The sequence below is a fragment of the Magallana gigas genome, chromosome 4 (assembly GCF_963853765.1).
Source record: "Magallana gigas chromosome 4, xbMagGiga1.1, whole genome shotgun sequence".
Taxonomy (NCBI): domain Eukaryota; kingdom Metazoa; phylum Mollusca; class Bivalvia; order Ostreida; family Ostreidae; genus Magallana; species Magallana gigas.
The window spans coordinates 45,780,064-45,799,359 of record NC_088856.1 but is presented as its reverse complement, the minus strand read 5'-3'; the positions used below and the strand labels follow the sequence as shown (position 1 = coordinate 45,799,359).

The 19,296-nt window shown below is 32.8% G+C and overlaps 1 protein-coding gene across 1 annotated transcript in view; it reads right to left on the bottom strand.

Annotated features, from left to right (window-relative positions):
• LOC105333329 (uncharacterized) overlaps positions 1-19,296 on the bottom strand; it is a 67,390-nt gene that overhangs the window by 28,745 nt on the left and 19,349 nt on the right. The window contains exons 4-8 of the mRNA XM_011436236.4: positions 7,029-7,156; positions 4,690-4,816; positions 2,313-2,467; positions 654-710; positions 471-540 (exon numbers count right to left, since the gene is read on the bottom strand). Of these exons, the coding sequence (XP_011434538.3) occupies positions 471-540; positions 654-710; positions 2,313-2,467; positions 4,690-4,816; positions 7,029-7,156 (537 nt within the window). The remainder of the gene's footprint in view (positions 1-470; positions 541-653; positions 711-2,312; positions 2,468-4,689; positions 4,817-7,028; positions 7,157-19,296) is intronic.

Here is a 19,296-nt window from a genome sequence, read left to right as displayed (position 1 = left end):
AAAATCCAATTTTAATGGCATCTTAAAATCTAAAGCAATGACACAAAATATACATAAAATGTATAAAAAAGAAAAAAAAAAAAAAAAAAAAAAATCTCCTACATAGCCATCCATATAATGAAAGCAGATCGATTCTTTTATTGGTACACATTTCTTTATATTTTTATTTTGGAATGGAGGATTCTTTTTTACTAAGTTTTTATTTTTTCGATCTATTGCGGCTTAAAATACTGTTATTCTCTAATGGTTAGTACACAACTACTTGTACTCATTTTAAAAACATTTAAGAGTGTTTTAAATAAATGTATATGAACTTTTTCTATACTAAATAACTATAGTTTATAGCTAAAAACATCATATCTCCAAAAATGAAGAAAAATCTGATGGCTAATTTGTTGACCAACCAGCCTCCCTAAATCATTATAATATATGAATGTCCAGCTGCCATTACATAAGATAAAATTCTGTACCTCCAACTGCAACAGTCTTTGATGAAAAATAGTGGTCTAATAAAGCCATTTGATTGTCATATGGTCTAATCTGCAATAATAAAACAGGGTAGTTTTTTAAATAGTTTTAAAACAAAACACTGAGCAAAACTTTAAATGAATATTTTAAAAAAAGTTAAATTAAAAATTTATCTCAATACTAACTTGAATTGTGTAATTCTTCTTACAAGGCACATTTTCAAAGGTGAAGTTTCCTAAAGGCTGAAAAAAGAAAACAATATAAAATTCATGTATATAAATATTAATAAGTGCTGACTAGTTTTTATAATGACAACTTGTTTGAATACCTTAATTAAAGTTATAATATATCTTATTAAATGACCATTGATTTTGCCTTGCTTAAATTGAAATTCATATCAGTATTCTTAAATGTTTCTGAAAATTTATTTTTTTATATTAATGTTTAATTTAATTCCTCTCAAAAAACAAGATCTATAGCTAGGGGCCTTGAAATTAATAATTTGATTCAAAGGCGATTCAAGCAACATCTAGTATATGTTAGCTTAACAGTGTAATATTCAGTGGTAATTCTACATACATAATTATATACATCTAATATAATTAATGACTTGCAAAATATAAAAAAAAAGAATAGAGGATATCTTGGGACAGAGTATAATTATAATACAACATCTATCTTTGCCATTTATTTAGTGCCAACATTGTCTTATCACCTTTCAAAAGGCTGGCATACACAATAGATTCTTTCTAAAGACTGGCATACAAAATAGATTCTTTCTAAAGACTGGCATATAAAAAAGATTCTATCTACAGTATTGAAACATCTTTCAAAGTACTAGGAGCTCAATTTAGTTCAAATGCCTAATGCAGTATAATTTTTTCATCGATCGCTGCCATTATGAATTCACAACACATGTATGAATTAATGCAATTGTATCAGTTTGTGAAGAAATGGGCTAGATGTTTCAAAAACTATATAAAGTTTGATTAAAAATCAACTTTAAGGTGTATTAGTACCATGTGTACTGACAGATCAGTACATTAAAAAACAATAATCATGTTATGAAACTGAATACCGCTAATCATTGTTTGGTTATATACGCTACACCATGAGTTGTCTTTAATATCAAGCTGCCTGGTCAAATATCACCATGAGTTGCATAAACAAAGCAAACGTGCTAGATGTAATTAACAGTATCTTGTCAACAACAGATGAAATATTAAATAACAAATATCAATAGTCTACCTAATTTCATGCTATAATACATCATACATGCTGTTATAAAGATGGCTTAACACTTAGTCATCTGATCCCAACTCATAACTTGCTTTCTGATTCGCTGGTCAAATGACCAATCACTTATGAGTAAACAAGCAATTACTTTATTTGGCTTAAAGATATCATCTTTCAGTTAACCAGAAACTCTTTTTGGGTCTTCATCTACTGAAAGATACATTGATATAATTATCCTTTTAGCACTGAGGAGATCAACTCTTAAGTTTGATTCGCTCAGTGAAACTTTAACATGCAGATAGCAAATGTAAAATATTTTTAAATTTCAGTTGCTTTTGACATTTAATACTCTTAAAAATACAATTTGAAATTCATAGACAAGGCCAAAGATAAATGACTTTAAGGTTAAAGATCAGAATTTAAGGTCAAATCAATTAAATCATATGTATTCATATATAGACAAGTTTGAGTACCAATCTATACGTTTGAATGGGGTTCAAGGCTATTAAATAATAAAGAAAAATATATTTTTATGTGACTCTTCTATAAATGCTCAGTTTACTGCAAGGTCAAGGTCATAATACAACAGTTACCATGGTGATACTCACTGCTGGTAGGTCTGTACTGTTTTCATGGCGATCACTGTGAAGCTGTACTTTATGGTACTCAGCCCCTGGATACAAGGGAGAGAACCAGAGGTGGACTTGATAGTTGTTGTGGCTAAGCGTCGTCCATATTCTAATCTCTGGCCTCCATGAATAACCTGGTTTTAACGGTTAAATAAAGCCAATCAGATTGTTGTTTGTTTGGACTTGCCTCGTTGAAATAACCCTTGCTGATAAAATTTTATTAGCAAAAACTACAGAACTCTTCTTTAAATGGAGATTTTAATTTTTTACTGATTTTTAATTAATTAAACTTCAAGTTTTAATACATGAAAGTATAATAATAAATCATGTTATTATATGCAGTTTATATTTTATGATTTTAAACACCTTTAACCTTGTTTTTAAAACCTTCTATAGAATTTTAATTTTGGGGGCAGTAATGCATAATGCCGCAATAACAGTCCTTCTATACTTATTAAAATGCAATTAATGGCATAAATTACTAGGTGGGTTTTTTTTTTATCAGTTTTGAAATAAATGTTTTGTTTTAAATGCTAATAAACTCAACAGTCTTTGAATCAGAAAGAAAAAGTGAGCAAGCCACATATCTCCCCCCCCCCTCTATTATTTGACAATGCTACACATAATGTATGGCAAGTTATGCATCAAATTCACCAAAATAATTTGATAAAGGACATAACTCGAACAAAAAATCATCAGGCTGAGCTTATGCAAAATTGCACTATCCATTCCTTCGTCTTTTTATAGGAACATAATTTTTTTGTAATATGAATATAAACACATTGTGTCCTTAATACCTACAATGAAAGTTTCACTAAATTCCATGCAGCGGTTTAAGAGGAGTTGTGCTAATATAAACTGTTCATTACTAATACATTCAATATATGGCCACAACTCAAAGTTGAAAAGTGCCAAAATTCCCAAAAATATAAATTTTGGAATCAAAATAATTATGGTTATATGCACAGCTTATAACACAACTGTGTCATAAATACCTACAAAATTTCTTGAAATTCTGTGCAGGAATACATAAAAGGAATATCATTCTGCATATCTGCGTGGGGTATAATGAACACTTAATTATCAATTCTTTTGATCTTGACTGTACGAAATGTGCATCCCTGATTTTTGACTGTACGAAATGTGCATCCCTGATTTTATCTCTAACCACAACTCGGTCTATTTTACTGTCAATTTATCCATAATATAGGTTAATGAGTATCTTATACAGTTCAGAGCAGTGGGACAAATAACAAGTTTTGCTGATCCAGCAAAATAATAACAGTGCAGATATTGAGATTCAAATGATTAAATTAGTGCACATGCACTATAATACTTGTTATTGAGTACTTATATACCTTCCTTCCCTAATATAAATGCAGAGAAACGGACCAATTATCGTCAGGTGCAAAATATAATGCTGCATGACAATGCACTGGTTACTTAGCTACCATATACAAGTCAATCTTCCTGCTTGTCTGCGGTGCCAATTATGGTTATCCTCCCTTTGGCAATTGCACGACTAATTCAAACTTCAAATAAAAAATAGTTACCTGTAATTTAAATCAAAAATGTTGTTTTGCCAGTTTAAGGGAAATAAGGTGAAAAAAAACACAAGAATCAGATATATTTCTTTGAACTATAAGTCAAGCTTGAAGGCACTTAAAGTGTACTAAACAGGATACTTCTATCTGTCTGCATTACACCTCCATCATCCCAATACCTTCTGCTAAAACCATTAATTAGGTGTACATGTGCTATTTGGAGACATAAAAGCCAATTTAACCTTTAAAAACTTGAAGCCGCTGAATTTTACTGTCTTAATTTGTCATTTAACATTGTACATGAACAATTAGAGGTACTCCTAATTTAACTAATACCAGTCATAGCTTAATTTAGTCCTTATATTTGTGTACAATATGAGAACAATGTCTGTTCTACTGAGTCAGCTGAATTAAGTGAATTAAGGAAGAATGATCGCGATTTTGCACAATTTCATTACAATATGGACCAAAATGTCGGTTTTTAGTTTCAGTAGGAAAACTATATCTATACTATACAACTAAATCAGGGACTGCATGAAATAATCAGACTATTTGGTTGCATGTTTCTTTTAAGCTTAGCGGTAGGTTGTTTGTGTAAAAAAAAAACTCAGACTTCGCTGTAAGCATGTATTTGATATAAGCATGTTAGCTGTAACCTTGTTTAACTGTATATTTACCTGGGATCAAGACCAACTCAGCAGTGATTCGTTTGCGTCGAAATAGAAATAGAAACTCAGACTTTGCTTTAAACATGAATTTGATATAAGCATGTTAGCTGTAACATTGTTCAACAGTTACTGTAATATTTTTACCTGGTATCATGACCAGCTCAGCGGCGATTCGTTTGTGCTTCTTGCTGGGCATTGGGATGCTAGTGACGTACACAGTCACTTTGGCAATCTCTGAGGACTCCACACAGTTAAAGACGAAATCAATATCCTACAAAATAAAAAATCTGCCAGCTGACATGTTCAGCTCAACTATAGCTAGTATGATAAGAGCTTCCATCAAAGCCTTCAAGCTTCAACCATTGTTTTGAGGGGTTTAGTATGAATTTGCACTTTTGGATTCAATTTTCTGTGATAGCCCAACAGGTTATTGAAAAAAGATGAACTGATTTTCAGTCTAGTAAATGTTAATCAAAAAATTGTTGATCAGCTAGTTCACAAAACTTACACCAAAGCCACACATAAAAATCCGGCATTAACCATTCCCCCAAAAAAGAATTAAAAAACATTAGAAATCAAAAGCTTGAGCAAAACTTTACTTATTGTGAGAGCACTATCAATTGCAATAAGTTTAGTTTCAGAAATTTTAAATTTTGCAAAATAAAGCATAACAATACATCCCAAAACTGTTGTTGTTTTTACTCTCTCAATAATGACCACTAATGAAGGAGCATTAGGCCTTGCACACTTATTTTCTATTCCCTTCCTCTTTCTTCCACTCCCCGTCCATGAACCTCTCCTTCTCTCTCTCTCTCTCTCTCTCTCTCTCTCTCTCTCTCTCTCTCTCTCTCTCTCTCTCTCTCTCTCTCTCTCTCTCTCTCTCTCTCTCACGGCCAGATAAGCATGCATTTTTTTCTTATTCCTATGTTCTACTTTTATTGTTGTTTTTTTTTTTCAAATATTCCTACAACAAAAAAATTCAGCCCAGTACTTGTGGCTTCTTGTATCAGGTATGATATAAAGACTCAAAATCTTTAATTTATTAATAACATAGCTGAAAGAGAAACAATTTTCTTTAAAAGAGTTTTATTGATTTTCCCTGATCTTTCAACATACATTGAATCAGATAAGAGGACCAGGTTCTAGTCAGCTTACAGTTATTTGATGTTCCAACTTATAAGTCTAGTTCAAAAGAATTTTTCTCTCTGAGATTTCACACCTTGATTTATAACATATCATTTGATTTTTTTCAAAATAATATACTGTGTTCACATGTTAGAAATCTGTGTGTAATACATAAAAGGAATATCTGCATATTTTTATCAATCATCAAAATTTTGAGAATATGACTTGAGATCATCACAATCATGCAGCTTGTGGAAGAGGGTAATTTTTACAATGATTTAATACTGGCCTAAGAATGACTTGCATATTTGAAGAAAAACAACCCAGAAGGGAGAATAAATAGACTGATCACCACACCGTCTGAACAAGAACGTTTCAGTCTGATAATTTTTTTTTCCATTTCCTGAAACCGCACAGTTGGATATATAATTACATGTACTGACAGTTCCAGGGAAGTGACAGCTTATATAGACCCATGGTAGGCAAACTAGTTATGATAACAGTGGGCATATTGTGGGCAAAGCGTAATAATAATTTCTGTAATTTATATCCTATCAGCTGTCCTATTATTTCCATTTTCATTAATGATATCATGCAAGTTGGAAGGAGAACTAATGCTCAAGGCTCTAAATGGGTGGGAGTGTTTTCTGCAAATTACTTATTTCCTTTGCAAGGCTGTTTAATATTTTACATCAGAAAGTCTACGCATTTCACACCTAGCATCACGAAACATATTGCAGTATGATTTCTGAATCAATAAAATTGAATATGCATGGCTAAAATAGAGATCATTCAACAAATGTATTTAGGTAATTGCTAATCTCACTTAACCTCATAAACTTGCATTGAATATTGATAAAATGAATTATACTGGTACAACAAATATTCCATTTTGGTTAATACTGAGCTTAATGCAAGATGCAATGTGACAGTAACTTATTTGCCAGTGGTATACAGGGACTTTAAAATTTAAATCATAAGTATTAAGAGACATATTAGGAGACTGTAATAGAAAGATGCACGAGAGAGAGAGAGAGAGAGAGAGAGAGAGAGAGAGAGAGAGAGAGAGAGAGAGAAAAATAACATAGAAAGATGCACAAGAAGAGAGAGAGAGGAGAGAGAGAAAGAATAGTGGGAGAAAGTCAGTGAGAGACAGATGGAGGACAATTGAGATAGAGGGAGAGAGAGAGCAATAGAGGAAGAAGAGTGGGATGGGATTGAGGAAGAGGCAGTTGGAAAAGGAGGGAGAAAGAGTGGGATAGAGAGGGAGATTAAAAAGGTTGAACATCATCAAAGATATCTACAGTGACTTAATTTACTGCTAATTGATGTTAATTGTTTGGTAATATAAGACTTACATGTATGTTCGGTAGCTGCGTCCAGTTTGTGCCACTGAGATTTGCAAAGAAGCAGACGGGATGTGAAATGGATGTGTCTTCTTGAACATTGACTTGGATTTGGAACCCGGTCAGTTCGTCTACAGAGGCTTAAAAACAAAACAAACAAAATTATTGAAGTAAAAAACAACACCTGATTCATTCTCCTGCAATCTGTAATATTCATCTTGAGACTATCGAAAAAAAAAATTCACAATGATTTGAATCAATATGCGTGGATGAACACCTTGGGTTTTACAATACATTGTCTGGCTGTCGTAATATTTGTTTGGGAAATCACTGATTCTTAATGAAACCCTTGTGAGTTCATTGTTCTGAAAAACAAGTTACCCTGTTTTTGGACTCAGTGCCAATATATTCTCAATAGGTTATTTTATTTAAGGTAGATTCACTATAAAGCTGCTCTTATTTGTTCTTCGCATGTCAATCCCCAGTGTAAAAATCATACATGATTCTGGTCAATTGTAACATTTTCTTCAAAGGAGGAAATCTGAAACTTTTGATTATTTTCTATGAAAATCATTATATTCTTTGGGTTTTTTTTTTCAAAGGAAATGGAAAAAGTGTTTTGCTTGCAAATATACTGTAGATTGGCATATAATCACGATGGTTTTAATTTCACTATGTTCACAATTTAATATTTTCACGCGAAATTAAACCCATCGTGAATACTATCATTAGTTTTCAAAAACGTTTCAATGCTTATATTCTGATCAATTGATTTTTAAGCAGTAGGAAATTAAAACCATCGCAATTGGTACTTTAATAGAAATCGTGAAAATTTAACACTGTGGAATTAAAACGACTTACATCAAAGTGATAAAATTTCCAACAAAGACAATCATTTTAATTGTCAGATGACAAAAAAAGAGAGAAAACCAAGTTTGCCCCAGACATTCTGACATCATAAGAGAAAGTGAACATTTTTTAATACTTGACATCAATCATATAAATGACATCAAATCCTATGAAAGCATTGAGTGAATACCCGTAAGAGCACCCTGTCTCCCCCTATTGCTTCCTTAAACTGTGTATCAATATTTTTTTCAGAATCTACAAGTATTGATGCCCCCACTAATTAAAAATGAAACCAGAGCACTAAGGGCTAAAAAATTATTTCATTTTTTTTGCTGTTTAATTATGATTTTATTTCTTTGAAATTCATTAACAAACAGTAGGAGGCAGCATCACAGACCCGAGTTATATTTGTTCTCAAAATATTTGTAATAATAATGTATCTGACGTTAAGAACCAAAGAAATACAAGAGATAATAGAATCGTATGTCGGACTTGACAACAAACAATACATTTGGCTTGACTGCACCTGAGCAAATTCTAGACATGCAAGCAGTATCCAGACTAATAATATCCTTATTGCACCTGGTTGTTATGAAAATTCTTTTAGATTTCCTTTCTGGGTTTAATATTAGTCCACCTGGGTTATAACAAAATTCCATGGAAATGAAGAAGCTTGCATATACTGACTGCCAGTTCGATAAAGGGTTCTGTTGGTATTATGGTTGCCCATCATATCAATAAAAAAAGGTACTTTAAAGTTTCTTAGAATTTACTGCATGTAAATTAGAATTATAAATGCATTTATTAATTATGTTCAGATTGTACATTTTATGTACATTTATTACCAAAATACGAAAAAATTTAATTTAATGCACAAATAATTAATCTATTGCCATTATGCCTATAAACGGTTTTACAGTCCCTGAAAGGTTCTACTTTCCCACTTGAACGGTGATTGAATGGTGAGTGAATAGTGAGCAAACGGTGAGCACATGCTAAATAGAATTTGGTGAACGCTTATGAACAGAAAATGATGAACAAATATAATTAACACAGCGTGCAAACAAAGTGCAAACGCAAGTGAAAAGTGAAGCCACGGTGAATGATATGTGAACACAATGTAAACGCAAGATGAACAATGGGTGAGAATGGAGCAGAGCAAAGAGCGCAAGTGAATGCACGGCAAAAGCATTGCTGTTAGCGCACTGTGAGGGCACGGTGAACGCATGAAAAAATGGGAAAGAACGTTTGAGGGACTGTACGTAGAAGGAAAATGGGAAACAAACTGGATGAGTCAGATAATGCCGACAACCTATTGTCTTATTTCTTCCAAACATATTCAGGAGAAAACAATTACCAAACACACCAAACAAATGAGAATTACATAAAATGTGCAGAACAACAACCCTGTACAAAAGAATGGAGAGAGTTTGGGAGATATGGACGTAATCTTCACATACCTGAAACGTTCTACTTTCCCATTTTTTCATGCGTTCAACATGCACTCATGGTGCGCTAATGGCAATGCTTTTGCCGAGCGTTCCCTTGCGCTCTTTGTTACACAAACACAAACAATCAACATATAAGCCTGTTTTGTGTTTGCCATCTTAAAACCAGTCTGGACAGTGAGTCCTCCTATATGACCATGAGAACAAAAATCTTAGGATCTTCAACACTATAGCCATGTAAAGCCAGTATTACTATATGGATCCAGATGCTGGAAGCTCCCGAAAGTGACCTCACAAAGAAATTGAAAGTGTTTATAAATTGATGCCATATTAATGCTTCATATTTTAAGGTGGCTCACTTACACCTTGAAATATTTTCTCAAATCAGCAGAAAATTCCTTGATTATGATTGATATCATAATGGATAAGAAGTATTTAAGTCAAACAGGAAGAAAATGTTTGTTTACATTTATGTGTGTTCTATCTTTTGGATCCTCCTCATTCTTGTAATTGTAAAACTTTGTTGCATTTTTGGGGGCCCACATTCGTTCAATATTCTTGGATGAAAAATTACATTTTAAAAAATTTAATTCAGTAAACATGAACATAAACTCCAGGCAGATTCGAACTCATGATCTGCGGTTCAGAAGCCCACTACAATAACCACTGAGCTACGATGATATACAACCCAATCGAATGATATAAACAATTTAATAAAACATTTAAATCACCATCTTGTGACACAGTGTTTTAAAAAGTACACGTCTAGGTGTAGTGATGTACCTTAAGATCGAATATATATTTCATGTAATATCTAACTATGACCTCATGCAGAGATATGGCAGGACAGGAAGACATTGCTGAGAACAGGAGAGTGCATCTCTGTATGACAGAAAGACATTTATGATTGGTTATTATTATAAATTATTGATATAAAAATTAACATCTCTGCGTCTTTGACGGTGGGTTCCGAGCTGATTCGGCTAGACTTATTTAATGACATATATGAAGAGAACAAAATTCAGGCATTAAAAAGAATATACACAGATTGTGTTTTGGTCAAATCAAAGTACAATGATATCATAATTCTCTTCTAATTAATAATGGAGATTCTTTTTGGAAGGTAAAAAAATATTGTAAAAATTTGTAAAGAGATGAATTTACTGGCGGTGCGGTGCATGAAACATTTTTATTCATAGACAACTTTTTTCTAACTTTATCAATGATAAACTTATCACCAGATATTAAATAAGTTTTTTATGCTATCTTCATGCCATGAAAGACTTTTTTTTAAAAAAACATTAACCATGCATTTTATAGTTTAATTGCATCTTAATTGCTAAAAAAAATACATAAGTGGTTTCTAGACTAAACTTTCCTAACTTAATTTAACCAAGGCTATCAAGTGACCTTGACCTTTGACCTTGAAAATGAATTAGGTTCCTCAAATTTGATCATTCTACTCCTGGTTGAGGGGTGAAAAGTTTCCATTTATTCTCTCTCTAGCATTGCTTTATATCAGGTTACTCACTACACCTTGACATAGTTTTTCTTGAATCAGCAGAAAATTATTTGAATATGATAGATAGCATGATGGATAAGAAATACAGAAGTCAAATTGGCGAAAAAATGTGCAATTTTCGATAAACAATTTTAATTAGAAAAATTCTACTTCAGTAAATGTGAACAAATGCCCCAGGCAGATTCGAACTCATCATCTGCAGTTCACAAGCTTGATACTTTAACCGCTGAGCTATGACAATATTCATCCAAGTTGATTGGTACAAACAATTCAACAAAACCTTTAAATTGCCATCTTGTGACATGGTGTCTTAAAAAGTATAATTCTACAGGTGTAGTACGGTTGTTTAAGTTAAAAAAAAAATCTAAGCTAATAACCTGGGACTAAACCACAGAAAGAACAAAATGAAACAACACGAAATACATAACTACAGTTACGTCGTAGCAGTATTATCTTACAAAACAAACAAGAGGCCCATGGGCCACATCGCTCACCTGAGGAACAATAGGTATGATAAAGTCAGCTTAATGGAGTCAAAATACAAACAATCTGGACAATGTACAATAATACATGTAGATCCTGTATAAATAAAATCCATTTTTCCCCCTTGGAACTCGGATAGCCCTGATTGCTGCCAATATTTACAAGAGCAGACTTTAATCACCGCTCCTGCACACGTTACGCAGGCAGGGGTGACCGCACAACTACACAACTACCAACATTTACACAAGCAGGCAGGGATGACAGCACACTTACGCCAACAGCTCAACCTAACGCAAACAAGGACTTCCACACACTTGCGCTAGAAAGGCCTGAACACCAGCAGGGATGACCATACACTAGTGCTCGCCACACTAGTGCTCCGCCGCTACCACCACCAATACAAGCAGGTATGACTGCACACTTGTATTAATGCGATACAGGGCAGGAATGACCGCACACTTTGTATCAAAGGTTAGAAAACACGTAGATTAGATAGGGCAGGATGTTCACACGCTCAATCTATCCATACCTGTTTAAGTTTAACCCCAAACAGTCACTCGCCCAAATGCAATAGGCACTGTCCCTATATATGTGCCAGCCTTAAATAATTCATAGTATCTAAAAATTGGAAATCAAAAATAAACAAACTAATCCGGCCTAACCCAAAAATTCTGATGCAGAACAACTTATATACATTGAATATTTATTATTGTATAAAAATAATCATCACAATAATTGGTTAACAGTGGATGCATTAATTAAAATAATCAAGAATCAATAAATCAAGGGCAATAACTCAATACAGTAATACAAAAGGATTCTAATGAAAAAATAGCTGCCTGCTTTAATTTTATAGTCATATCACATGTTGAGTATTGCAGTTCTCAAAAAGATCCTTTACAATTGTTTATATATGGGATATTTAGCTACATCAAACTCTGAACCTTCTTTTGAGGCCGAAGAATTGTCCTGGAGCCAAAGTTTTAACAATTATAAAGAATCATCTTGCTGATTAGTTTCTGAGAAGAAGATTTTTAAAGATTTACTTTATATATTCCTATGTAAAACTTTAACACCCCCCCCCCCCATATGGCCTCAACCTACCCCCAGGGATCATGATTTTCACAACTTTGAATCTACACTACCTGAGGATACTTCCACAAAAGTTTCAGCTTTCCTGGCTGATAAGTTTCTGAGAAGAAGATTTTTAAAGATTTACTCTATATATTCCTATGTAAAACTTCGACCCCCCATTGTGCCCCACCCTACCCCCAGGGATCATGATTTTCACAACTTTGAATCTACACTGATTGAGGATGCTTCCACACAAGTTTCAGCTTTCCTGGCTGATTAGTTTCTGAGAAGAAGATTTTTTAAGATTTACTCTATATACATGTATTTTTATGTAAAATTTTAACACCCCCCCCCCCAATGTGGCCTCACCCTACCCCCAGGGATCATGATTTTCACAACTTTGAATCTACACTAACTGAGGATGCTTCCACACAAGTTTCAGCTTTCCTGGCTGATTAGTTTCTGAGAAGAAGATTTTTAAAGATTTACTCTATATTTTCCTATGTAAAATTTCGACCCCCCCATTGTGGCCCCACCCTACCCCCAGGGGTCATGATTTTCACAACTTTCAATCTACACTACCTGAGGATGCTTCCACACAAGTTTCAGCTTTCCTGGCTGTTTAGTTTCTGAGAAGAAGATTTTTAAAGATTTACTCTATATATTCCTATGTAAAATTTCTACCCCCCCCCCCCATTGTGGCCCCACCCTACCCCCGGGGATCATGAATTTCACAACTTTGAATCAACACTACCTGAGGATGCTTCCACACAAGTTTCAGCTTTCCTGGCTGTTTAGTTTCTGAGAAGAAGATTTTTAAAGATTTACTCTATATATTTCTATGTAAAATTTTGACCCCCCATTGTGGCCCCACCCTACCCCCGGGGATCATGATTTTCACAACTTTCAATCTACACTACCTGAGGATGCTTCCACACAAGTTTCAGGTTTCTTGGCTGTTTAGTGTCTGAGAAGAAGATTTTTAAAGATTTACTCTATATATTCCTATGTAAAACTTCGACCCCCCATTGTGGCCCCACCCTACCCCACGGGGGTCATGAATTTCACAACTTTGAATCTACACTACCTGAGGATGCTTCCACACAAGTTTCAGCTTTCCTGGCTTTCTGGTTCTTGAGAAGAAGATTTTTAAAGATTTACTCTATATATTTCTATGTAAAATTTTGACCCCCCATTGTGGCCCCACCCTACCCCCGGGGATAATGAATTTCACAACTTTCAATCTACACTACCTGAGGATGCTTCCACACAAGTTTCAGCTTTCTTGGCTGTTTAGTTTCTGAGAAGAAGATTTTTAAAGATTTACTCTATATATTCCTATGTAAAACTTCGACCCCCCCATTGTGGCCCTACCCTACCCCTGGGGGTCATGAATTTCACAACTTTGAATCTACACTTCCTGAGGATGCTTCCCCACAAGTTTCAGCTTTCCTGGCTTTCTGGTTCTTGAGAAGAAGATTTTTGAATATTTCTCGAAATTTTTCATTAATTTCTTATTATCTCCCCTTGAAAACGGGTGTGGCCCTTAATTTTCACAACTTTGAATCCCCTTTGCCTAAGGATAATTTGTGCTAAGTTTGGTTAAAATTGGCCTAGTAGTTCTTGAGAAGATGTTGAAAATGTGAAAAGTTTACGGACAGACGGACAGACAGACAGACAGACAGACAGACAGACGGACAGACAGACGGACAGACGGACGACAGACAAAATGTGATCAGAATAGCTCACTTGAGCTTTCAGCTCAGGTGAGCTAAAAATGTAATAAATAAGACGGAAAGTGTGCAGTCTGCTCCTCTGGTTCTCCGAGGACGATTACCAAGAACGAAAAGGATATTAAACTCTAATAATCTATTCTTTCAAAGAAAACAGAAAACATTTTTTTTTTTAAACCCAAGGTTGTCGAGATAAATGAGACTGAACTGTCATACCAAGAAAGCCAATGCTTGCTCTAGATCTACGCGGCCCTGATCTTACACAAAAAGTTAATAACAAACAAATTGTGTAACACCAGTTTTTTTTTTTTTTACACTTTAACATTCAAGGTCACAATCTACAATCTATGTGTAGACAAATCAACGTGACTAAAAAACAAGTGTTCCGCAACATACAATTTGAATTTTTTTAAATATCAAGTTTTCTGCAAAAGGTGTCATCAGAAATATTAGTCACAATAGTAAAGCAATGTATACCCTAAATAAGAGTGTTACCTTAATTCATTTAACAGTAATAGCCCACTGAAACTTTTACATGTCACCTGTTTGTTAAGCAATTTCAATTGATGTACTGCAATTATATATATATATATATATATATATATATATATATATATATATATATATATATATATATATATATATATATATATATATATATATATTATCTGTTTTTATTTCAATCACATTATTATTAATAAACAAACTTTGTTCTACATGTGAATACACCTTATGATAAAAAAGACATATCAGGGGCAACAGATGTAATAATCAGAAAAAGAAGACAAGAGGCCTGTGGGCCACAACACTCACCTGAGCAACATAAGGGAAGTACATATTTATATTGCTAATTTATAAGCTTTCAATTGTAAAATACAATACAACTGCACTTCAAAACTTTATACATTTAAACAAATAAGATTATTTATCCCTAAAATTTTCACGTAATTTCATTTTAGGCTTCGTCGAGTCAGTCACCAGCTTGACATACACAAAACCAAACATGCAGAAATTCAGAAAATATAACCCTCAGATAATATTTTAAGCATTCACATATAAATACATTGCACATATAAATTAAATGTAAACTGTATTACATTCACCTAAAAAAAACACTAAAAATGCTAGCTAATATTCTTTTAATATAAAATTCTAAGTTTGGTCAAATTAAATTTTCCAAATGTACCGTTTCGGAAAAAGTACAAAAATGTAAAATATTTATGGATGAATTAATTGAAAGACATTATGATATAGACAGACCAAAACAGGACAAAAGCTTACTTTAAAGCTTTCAGCTCTGGTGAGCTAAAAATGACATGGCACTGGTAAATGAATGTTTGTTTATATTTTTCTTTAAACCCCTACCCCCTCCTTCAACCCCCACTCCCAGATCTGCTGAAAATAATTAGAGCATTCATTTATTGAAGTGAAACTGAGAGACCTGATATATGAGAATATTTTGTTGCTGCATCAATTTATAACAAAAACATGATAAAGTTATATAGGTACATGCTATCATTAGATATTGAAACAAATTGCAAAACAAAGTTATACACAAAGGTTTTCGGTCTGTAAATCAATTCTCATGCATTTCCATATTTCCACACTGATCATTTTTTCCCTTCATCTTTAATTTTCATCGTTAATTTCACTTTGCATTTCAGCCAATCATTGATAAATGTCAGACTTAGCACAAAATAAGTTCATGAATGAAATTTACAATCCTAAAAACAATGCCAGAATTATCATCTCTATTTCTGAGTTCCTGTGCCAGCAAAGTCAGCTAGCTTAATCCATGCTTTAAAAATGCCTTCATGCATTATAATTAACTTAAAGACTAAGTATTCCAAACATTCACTTATAATGTCTTTTTTGAATGGTTTTTGTTTTTATTTTTCTCTTTTTTTCTTTTCTTTAAACTAATTTTTTTTTAAAATTGTGGTATTATGTCTCATCATTGATTAGAGGTTGGAGTTAAGGGGAAACCAAAGAGGTTTGGTTTTGCATGTACAAGCAATTAAGCACTTCCGTTGGCGTTCATTAAAACCTCTGATCAGCGATCCCTATCATTGCCATGTTTTTCCAATATTTTTTCTGATCAAGTACTCCTTAAAATGCACTTCCTTGTCAAATTACGTCCAGGTAAGTAAAGCCTGCAATCTATCAAGTTCCTGAGCGTTTCCAAGCAACGAGAAAAGTGAACAAATAACACCAGTCTATTTTTAGGTAGTGTTATTGTACATTAACCTAAACCTTATTCAACGATTCCATTGAATTTGATAAACATAGTGACTGTCATTAAATGAAGCATATCAGCACTCATAACCAAGCCTTTAAAAGGGCATATCATTGATGACAGTTATAATAGGATGTCACGTGAGAATAATTCAGCACAAGGAAGATTGAGTTTAAGGCCAGGCATTGTGCACTTACAACATAATAAGGTTTCAATCCATCGATCATTATCATATATTGACCAATATATAGATTTTACAGAACTTCAATTTTATTACTCCATTTCGCAATGAATTAATTTCAGAGCAGATTATCTTCTTGATTATAATACCTAAAGCCCACTGTTTGAATGAAAAGGGCAGAAGGGATGCTCATGATTGGCCATTTTCATACTTTTCTTATATCCTTCACATCTCCTTTTTATTTTTTGCCAATAAAATATTTTATCAGCGGTACTTTGATTTAATACATAATTATTACACCAATTATCATGATTGGCCATTTTAATACTTTTCTTATCTCCTTCATATCTCCTTTTTATTTTTTGCCAATAAAATATTTTATCAGCGGTACTTTGATTTAATACATAATTAATACACCAATCATCATTTATTATATTATGATAAATTAATTATACCTTAAATTTTAAAGTTACAGATATGGTCATTTGACAATAATAACTTGTTTAATCTGCATGCATGATGGTACAACAACTCAAAGTTGTTTGTATTTAGAGAGAAAAATTACTGTCATTATATTTAGTTAACCAACTGTCTCACACAATCTCACAGAAAACTGCATGTGCACATAAAGCAGAGTACTCAATACAACTTAGGTTATTGTAGATTTCTAATTATATGCGTGGAATTAATATCAACGTAAAATCGCGAGAAGTACATTCCGCTTTTATTTTTAGGACACATGTAAACTAAGAGGAACTACCAGTATGATAAAAATTCGGTGTTCAGCATTTTATTATCTCGCGATTTGATCCGAAACAGTTGAATCGCAGAATTAAGCACTTGGCAAGCATATTTTAGGGAATTTGCAGTATACTGAAAAACAACTTTTCTGTAATAAAATATTACAGTCAAGATTTCTGAGTGAAAATTTAAACTTGAGTTTTACATTCTTTATAATTCAGAACTCAAATGTTTATATGTATCAGTATGATTATGACAATTTTTAAATGTACATTAATAAGACATCATTTGAATTCACCTGGCACTAAAATTATAAAACCTAAAAAACCAGTCAAAGTTCTGTCAATTAAATGACTTAAGGTAAGGTTTGCGGCTTGCATTTTTTATAGGTTGTACCAAAGTTACATACCATTTTGTTCACTATACTAAAGTCTTTTTTTCTCATGAAATTCAAATGAATTTTGCCCGTCCCGTTTTATAACTACAAAAGGTCAAAGTTCATGATTTCCAATTTTCATTTTGATGAAATGTAAACAATTTCGTGAAAATATGTACATTTTACATGTGACTATTATGGGGGTTATTTATGCTTAAAATGTTCGAAAATAATATCACTATTAATATCATGATTTACTTTTATTAATTTCTGATGAACTATCTAAAAATATAATAAAATGCAACAAAAGTCTTAATTTTGGACTACTATTATGTAAACGAAAACATCTTATTTGGAACCTTTCCAAGTCCACCGATTTCAGGAAAAACGTATCTTAGAATATGTGTAATCTGATGTTTCTAAAACACTATTCAAAACCATATGATGCAGATTTCGTTTTCATGGAAATTGATAAAATGCTTGTGTCCTCTTATTTTTTCATTGAAACTAAAAAGCCGCGCAAAATAAAAAAAACTGAAATCAATTATGAAGTCATATAAATTTTGACGTCATAACTGAAATAAAGGGTAGTTGGTGTTACGTCACAATGAAAATGTGTGAGTTATCTCCCTGTAACCGCAAACCTTACCTTAAGGTAGCTCACGGGTTTACCTGCTTGTGAGAAAACCTACCTTGAAAATTTGTCCACGTGATCCATAGGTTTCAGAGTTTTATTTCTAAAATTTATTTGAGATTCGTCTGCATGGTAATAATGTTATCGTGTTTCAAATACAGTATCATTGATAAAATTAATCAACGCCATTTCAATGAAATATATAGTAAAATGCACATCTTAAGACGAGAAACGCATTACAAAACTTAATACATCAAACTTTTAAACGATTCAGACGAAATTAATTATACTATTAGCCCGACGTCATCATTTCCTTACGTCTGAGAACCCAGAAATTGAAATGAATTCATTGACAAAACTAGCTGATTAACACATTTTAGAACTTGTACATACTAATAAGACATTATTGTGAATGTTATCAAATGCACAAATGCATTTAATGTAAGGCTGTTAAGATACAGAAAACTGCTATTTTTGTTTTTATGAAATTCTGAGTCAATCAATGCCAAAAAAAATGCCAGGCATAACTACTGACATAATAAGTTTGTAATCGTATAGACCAAAAGAATTTTTAAAAATTTGATCGGTAGTTAAAATTACGGAAACAATAATTGTAAAAAAAAAAAAAAAAAAAAACAAGTTAATGCATATGGTTCAATTAATTTACTTGTCTATTTTAAAACATGATTTTAAATGGAAGAGTTCCAATGTACATAAATACTTTATAGAACAAAATGTGACAATGTATGTGACAATCTTAAAATTTTCAGCACTTGATATTATAAATGTTTGTATAAACATTCATGTACTGCAATTTGGCTTTTTGAAGTATTTCCTTTTAAGCTTCTAAATATCTCATTTGTCATTTAAAAAAAGAAGAATGTATGAGTTTATTATGACGGTCAACTCTTTACGTCGATTCCTACTGTGACGTCAGCAAACCCGCGAGCTACGTTAAAAGGAATCTGAATAACATCTTATTAGTTGATTAAGACTTGGTCAA